This window comes from Trypanosoma melophagium (genome assembly GCF_022059095.1).
Source record: "Trypanosoma melophagium isolate St. Kilda chromosome Unknown ctg2segment0, whole genome shotgun sequence".
Classification (NCBI taxonomy): domain Eukaryota; phylum Euglenozoa; class Kinetoplastea; order Trypanosomatida; family Trypanosomatidae; genus Trypanosoma; species Trypanosoma melophagium.
In genome coordinates, this window is record NW_027125149.1 from 937,501 (window position 1) to 945,000 (window position 7,500).

The window sequence follows — 7,500 nt, forward strand, 5'->3', positions numbered from 1 at the left end:
GAGCCTTACTCGGCGGTGGTAATGACTGTTTCCGTTTTACCTTATTCACGGCTTGCGCGATTGGATCTTCCTTTTGCCAAGGCTCTTCATAAGCTTCTCGTAGTGCGGTTATCTTCACGCCTGGGTTATCTTTTGCAGCCTGAATTAGTCAGAGGTGTGTATATACCTGTCATCCCATATGGACGAGCTGCTCTGAAATCCCCTCGTTACGAAAGGAGTCCAGCCATTGTATGAACATATCCCATGCATCTTGATAAAAAGGAGCGGGATTAACCAGTCTGGGAAAAAGTTGCCGATAAGCCGCCACAACTTCCCTTGGCGATGTATCCGTCAAAAATTCCATCAGTCCATCAAAGGTCCGTATTTTTTCTATAGGTCGGCTGCTTTCGAGCCACGTTGGTTGGCGGCGTTCCTGGATTCCCCGAAGACCCAACTTTGGGTGTTCCTCATTTTCCGGCAAATCGGGCGCTGGTTTCCCTGCCCAGCTTGTTATATTTCTACCTTGCAGTGATGATATCTTTGGTTCCTTAGTTTCACCCGGAACAGACGGTTGTTCCGTTTGATTGTAGTTTTCCAGCGCTGATTTTAATTGCGCTTGTGTGGCAGCATGCTGATTTTGCAGCAGTCGTGGTTCTTCAAGCGTTTGGTTTAATTGTTTGTGAGATGCTGCCAGTAGGGCTTGCGTGTTAGCCTGTTGATGCATCTGTGCCAGTTGATTTTGTAATTCCTGGAGTTGTATATTAGCGGTTTGCTGTGCTCGAAAAGCTTCGTGTTCTAACTGTGCTCGGGCGCTGTTATATTCTTGATGAAGCCTTAGAGCTTGCTCTCCCAGTGCGGCCCATTCCGCCCCGAATAAGTTATTTGTCGTCTCGAAAATTTGTAGAAAATTTTGATTTCGAGGCATTATAAAACCAATAATGGACGGGCACACGGATTCCCAGTCCATAAAGTTGTTTGGTTCCATTTTTAATTTGAGAGTACCACCGTCTAAAGTTAGAGTACTGTCAACATGAAAAGTGTGCTGCGGCACATCCGCAGGTCTCAAATCAAAGGAAAATTCTAATGGACCATATCGGCGCACAAAATCCTTGAAAGCCTTAGTGCAAATTCTTCACTCTAGTGGTGTATAAGGCTGAAATGGTTGTCGTGATCGTACTTACTTTAAAAACTTACTATTGACACGCTGTTAGGAATAAAAAGAAGTAAAAATATTTCCAGTAGTTAAACCCATAGAAGATATAAAAGTCAGCAAGACTCAATCATTCTTATCGCAAGCTGACAATATATATATATATAGCTTTTCTTTATCCCTTCATTTGCTTCAAGATAAAGCTAATCCCGAGAAATACAAGAGGAATTTCTGAGTTTTCACTCCCCAAAAAAAGAGAATATATCATATCTGTGGATATGTACAAATAAAAAGAAAAAAGAATTTGCCCTCATATTAATCCCCAGATCACATTTCCATTAGACGCATATTCATCACTGCATAGACATATAGCAGAGAGCGATCAAGAGAAAACTAAAATAGAAATAACTCTACGGAAAAAGGTCAGGAGCAATGGGGAGGTCAAATATTACTAACGATTATAAATCAAATATGAATAAATAAATAAATAATATATATATATATAATTGTTTCACCAGATCTATCCATTTCATCCTATCCTGCGTTATATACCTTACAAGAGAATTCAAGAAAAAAATTTTACTATTGTTCGCACTAAAAAAAAAGTAGATAAATACATAAATATTACCCCAATGCAGGAAGAACCGGTTTCGTTCTATCCAAAACAAAGAAACAATGAACTTCATTTTCCTACACCCCATCTTTTTTTTTTTTCTGTAGAGGTTCCCAAATTTTTTTGATATATTTTTTTGTTGAGTGTGAGGAAAAAAAAAAAAGAATCCCATAAATTTCTATTTTGCCTGTTTTTTCTCCTTTTAAAAATGAAACCCTCCTTCTTAGCTTATAACGCTAAAGATCTCCATTTTCAGTTAGTGGTGCTACATTTAGTACTGGTGTATTTGTTATTGATACCGCCATTGCATTGCGCCAGCGTCGTCCAGAAACTCCCATAAGAAAACTTAGAACATTTACAATGGGATTTACGCTGCTAGCGTATATACAATGAAACTTGTGCGATTTACCTTCCCTCTGTGTGAGAACACCACCACAATTTCCATTACCACGACATTTATTTGTATCGATTGTTATACATTCATCTGTGATGCTTTCTGGTGCCACCCACGGCATGGAGGTGGAGGACGATAATGGAAATATACTCACCAAACCACCCAAGCTGCTTGTGGCTGTGGGGTTTGCCATTTCCATTCGTGTGGCTCCTCTCGCTACGGCTGACCACTGTCGTAGTGCCACAAATGTAGCCATGAGAGCTGCAAATAGTGTAAATTGCAATAACCATACCCCGAGGTGATTGGCATTGGTGGGCAGAATGTATTGCAACCAGAGATGCCAACTATCCAAACCTTCGGTTTCCAGCGAACGATCACGACAAGGTAATCCGTGAATAAGCAGATTCCATGATGAATTAAAAAACCATTGAGAAAAAGATGAATAGGAAGGACACTCTAGTACTTCACTTGTTTGCTCCCATGTCCAGAGAAATACAAGCCATTGAAGAGATGCAAAGCTATTAACAAAGATGAAGAACCAAATATGATTACTCTCGGCAATAGGGCAATCAAGAGCGATGCTGTAACTATCAAAACGGCGAAGAAGAACATCACGCTCATAACAATAAAAAGTGCGAAGAGGTATCATAATATGACGATCTACCCAGAAAATTCGTGGATGAAACCAGCGATATGCACGATGTTTCATTAACGTCCAAACAGGAGATTTTTCAAGTGAAGCTGTTTTAGATTCATGAACTGAACGCATCGATAACAGTTTACAGAGGATTATACTAATCCCAATGGTACAAAGAAGAAATAGAACAACGAACTGTTGTAACTCAGCCTTACTTTCAAAAAAAATTCCCCACCACCTATCTTTTCCAGGTGCAAAAATACTTTCCACTCTACAGCTTGCAAGAGCCACCTGATCTGCAGAATGGTACCATAATATAGGTGCAAGACCCATTTTGGCCCAGGCGATTTGTTGCATTATTAAAAACATTATTAATGCAAAAAGACAAGATGCATCACGGTTTCTAAAAATCCATATACCACGTACAGAATCGGCAAAATTACTGGCAACCCCCATTTTTTGCATTGATGATAGTTCTGGTTTACCACCTTGTATTGGATACCCAAGTATTAACATCCAAAGTGAATTTTTGAAGAAAAACGGTCCCAATGATACATGACTTAATACTGGTGGAATAAACATGGTTATCAAAAAAGAAAATAATACATGCACCACACCAAAAATAGACATGAAAAAAAATAGTGGTTCACGCAGCATCATTGTAATTGTACCACGTCGTCGTTTCTCCTGTACTTGGATGTAACCTTTCAACAATAAATTAGATTGTCTCAAGTCACCTGTTCTCGGTGTAATAAAATCATTCGCTCGTAATACAGAATATTGCGTCAAGACATAAACACATTCTCGATGGTTACGATACTGTGCATACTGAAGAGCTGTGTACCCATCCTTGTCTTTCAAATCGGTACGGGCACCAGATAAGAGAAGGTATTCAATAACTTCTGCATATCCTTCACGAGCCGCCCATATTAGTGGTGTGCGCCCGTTATTGTCAATAGCGTCAATTTCCAGATGACATTTTTCAACAAGGTACTCACATATAACAGAAGAATTATTATAGGCAGCCCAGTGCAATAAAGTATGATCATCCTCATCCCGTTCTTGTTTCTCAATAGGAAGAGATTCACATAGCATTAATAGCATTGGAAGGTTATTGTTTTGTACAGCTAAAAAATATGCATTATATCCTTGTTTATCCCTTTGATTGATATCTGCTCCATTATCAAGGAGTATACGTACAACTTCATAGTGTCCACCTGTTAGTGCCCATAACAGTGCTGTATGCCCCATATTATTCGCAATATTTACACCAACCCCCTGGTCAAGAAGAAAGCGAACTACGTGTAAGTGTCCACGTAACGCAGCCCACATGAGTGGTGTAGCATCTGTTCCCTCGTAAACAGAGACACGATTCTTTAATTCATGACCTTGTGCCCAAAATGTAATAACATGGGCAAGATTTCCATATGCGCAGGCTTCTTCAATATTACTTGGATAACAACGACGTTGACGTTCAATAGCCTCTATCTCATCAGTTCGTGGTTGCCAGGCTTTTTGCATACCACACGTTAAATATGGGTAGTAACTGGCCCTGTACTGTTTATAATAATTATCACATCCGGGATAATAAACATCAAAACCAGCTTGTGTATCTACTATGTTCATTTCTACTTACTTAATTTTTATTTTTTTTTTCTTCCGGTGCTTTATTTTTTTTTTTAATCCTATTCAAAAATATAAAATGCAAAGCGCTCCTTTCTTTTCTTTTTTTCTGTCCTTTCGTTCCCAATGTAACCAAAAAAATATATTTGAGTGTTTCAAACTTATTGAGGGTAAATTCAAAAAAAAAAAATTACCAAGGGAGAAAAAAAGAAATGGAGCAATGGTAGGTTTATAACATTTTAAACATTTGAGAAAAAAATATTTTACGATAACGATAGAACCAGAAATAGAGTTTCATAATATGGGAAATAAAGCAGGGGGATTTCGAAGTGTACCTTAGTAGAATGTAAATACTTCATACCTTTCCCACAAGTCACCTTCTATTGTAGAGTAAGTAATAAAATAATTGTGCATTACCACCAAAAAGAAAACAAAAAAAAACAAGCACATATACACATATATATATATATATATATATATATATATAGACATGTGTGTATGTATAAGTTACTTTTTAAATATATCTAGACTTTAAAGGCAAAAAGAAATCTAATGCAGGGCGCCCTGTCCTTCTTCTTTATTGTCCCCTTTTTTTCTTTTACTTTCCTCACTCGAATAAGTGTCCATATAGCGAATGTTCGCATGTCGTCACTCCAAGTAAGTGATCATATTCGCACAAACGGCACACACATGATAAAGAAAAAAGTTCCTTGCTGAGGTGAATAAGAATTATATCATCATGTGTTTTATTTTTTTTTTTTCTTCCTTCTTCCTCCTTTTATCGGTACCCACGCGCCCATTCGGAGAAACCTTTTGGATCCCGCAGTCGAGATGTATAGCGCTCTGGGTCCGCATTCACGCGCTGTGCGAGGCGGGCGAGGGCTCGTTCTGTGTACTCATTTCCCATAACCTCATATAGGTATAATTTCTCTTCAGCTCTCAATGACCTTGTGGCGCCTACGCGTCCCTCAACGCATAAAGGTGTGGTGTAGGCCACGTGTCTTCTAGCGGCGCTAGGGAAGTATTCCTTTGGGTCGTTCTCTGTGTTCTCGTGGGCCCTGGCGCGTGCGCAGAAGAGGAGTATGGCGAATAGCCTTGAGGGTCGGAGGAATACGGCTGCTAGCAGCGCAATAAATGTGGCCTCGCGGTTCTGCAGGGCGGCGGCTGTCAGGAGGGCGACCCGTGTGGCACGGAGGGCGGCGCGGGTGAGGGCTGGGAGGTGTGGGCCCCACAGGAGTTTGGCGAGGAGACCGCCGCCGATGGCGAGTGGGAGGGCGATCCAGGCGGCGCGGAGGAGGACGTCCGGCGGGGCGTGGGCGGCGAGGAGGGCGGAGGCGGCGCTGAGAAGACCCTCCGCAAGGGCCGAGAGGCCGCCGACGGCGAGGACCGCCAGCAGCCCGAGTTTCCCGAGCGTCATGCCCTGCAGCCGGCGGAGGAGGAAGAGGAGGACGACGGCCGCGAGGAGGACGACGCTGCCGACCCCCGCGAGCAGCAGTTGGAAGGCCACCAGCTCCTCCAGCCACGGCTGCAGCAGCCGCACCAGGCAGAGAAAACAAACCAACTTGAGCCAAAACACATCAAACACTGTCGATTCCTCCACATGAATGCTCACAGGAATACCATGCACCGGGGCAAGGCGAAGACAGACAGGCTTGACCACCGGAACCCCAACCTCAAAGAGAAACTGATACGTACCAATATCTCCACGAAGTAAAACCTCTTTCGTCGACATGGGTCGATTCCCAAACCAAGCCGTCACCCATGATGGAAGCCAAAGACTACTCTTGCGATAAGGTCCAAGTTCCTCATAAAGGTACACATTTCCAATCCCTTCAAGGTAAGAAGAAGAGGATTGTTTAACAGAAGTGGAGGCACCAGAAAAGAGAAAAGAGCTATATCCACCAAAAAAAAGTGAAAATAAACCTTGTACACCAAAGTAGTCGGTTACACGATTCATTGAAGAGGATTCTACGTTAGCAGCACGTCGTGCTTCAACAACATCGGTAAAACTACATATGAGACGTCTCATATATGTACCACTGCTGCTATTTTCTAAACTTTCTATAGGAGTAAAGGAAGTCACACGAATACGACTAAAAGCACCCATACTAAGTGATTGACTACCACTCGCTAAACCACCAGATCCTGCATCTACCAAAAAACGAAGGGTAAATTGACGCCGAAAGAAAAAACGCTCTGTAGCTGCTGGATCACCCCATGGGTACGCTCGAAAACTACTCCAAAGATCAATAGCCCAATTCATTAAAAAAATATGTTTATCTTCCTTTTCAAATTGCGTATTATTATTATTATTATTATTATTATTATTATTATTATTATTAAGTCGCGATAGTGGCCAAAGAAGAGGAACACGTTCACGGAGAGGACTTTGCAAACGCACTTCTGGTGATCCCAACAGAATTACCGCCTCCGCACCAGAGCGAAGTAAACAGGATATACCTGGTTGAACATCCTCACCCGTCACTGTTGTTTTTATCGTTGATGTATCTTGTCCTTCTTGCTCTTCTTTTTCTTTTTCTGTTGTTTCCAAGTGAGTTAAAGATATTTCACGTGCGAGAAACGGTTTGACCGTGTTACAGTCTGGAAGTTGTTCTGCCACTACTACTTGACATACAATAAGAAAAACTAAAAGATGCACCAGCTGAATAGAGAATGTGGGCATCAAGATACTTCTAGAAGCCTTAAAAAACCCAAAACCCACACCAAAAGTAGAGAAAAAAGAAAAAAAAAGAAATATATATATTACAACGAGAACAAGAAGGAAAGGTAATAGAATTTCATTACATTCCTCCCACCCGCTGACCACGTGTCAACTGCTCCATGAAATAGGGTGAATGACAAGAAAAAAAAAACAGAAAAGTAAAGAAGAGGGAAATAAAATTAACAAAAAGAAATAAATAAGTATCACCTCTTTTAATATAGAAATAAAAAAAAACCAGAAACATCATTAGGATGTTTATTCCTCCCATATTATGTTTTCTCTTTTTTCTTGTAAATATTTTCTGGAAAAATACACCAAAAAACAAAAATTCAAACATATTTATCTAGTCACCGTATTCCATAAGAGACACAAACAATAGTAT

At 40.8% G+C, this 7,500-nt stretch overlaps 3 protein-coding genes across 3 annotated transcripts in view; all 3 read right to left on the reverse strand.

Moving 5' to 3' along the window:
- The window catches only part of LSM04_003022 (uncharacterized protein), a gene marked incomplete at both ends in the record, with an annotated part of 1,179 nt that extends 215 nt beyond the window's left edge, over positions 1 to 964 (reverse strand). Inside the window, 2 exons of the mRNA XM_067336424.1 lie at positions 1 to 93; positions 211 to 964. The exon at positions 1 to 93 is cut by the window's left edge and continues 215 nt beyond it. Coding sequence (XP_067192447.1) covers positions 1 to 93; positions 211 to 964 — 847 coding nt within the window. The remainder of the gene's footprint in view (positions 94 to 210) is intronic.
- A 1,014-nt stretch (positions 965 to 1,978) lies between these two features.
- On the reverse strand, positions 1,979 to 4,294 carry LSM04_001907 (Palmitoyltransferase; the record flags this gene model as incomplete). The annotated part of the gene is made up of 1 exon (XM_067336425.1): positions 1,979 to 4,294. The coding sequence occupies one exon, from the start codon at positions 4,292 to 4,294 to the stop codon at positions 1,979 to 1,981; it is 2,316 nt and encodes a 771-aa protein (XP_067192394.1).
- An 880-nt stretch (positions 4,295 to 5,174) lies between these two features.
- LSM04_004540 (uncharacterized protein) lies at positions 5,175 to 7,079 on the reverse strand (the record flags this gene model as incomplete). The annotated part of the gene is made up of 1 exon (XM_067336426.1): positions 5,175 to 7,079. One exon carries the CDS (start codon positions 7,077 to 7,079, stop codon positions 5,175 to 5,177), a length of 1,905 nt encoding a protein of 634 aa, XP_067192538.1.
- Positions 7,080 to 7,500: the final 421 nt, after the last annotated feature.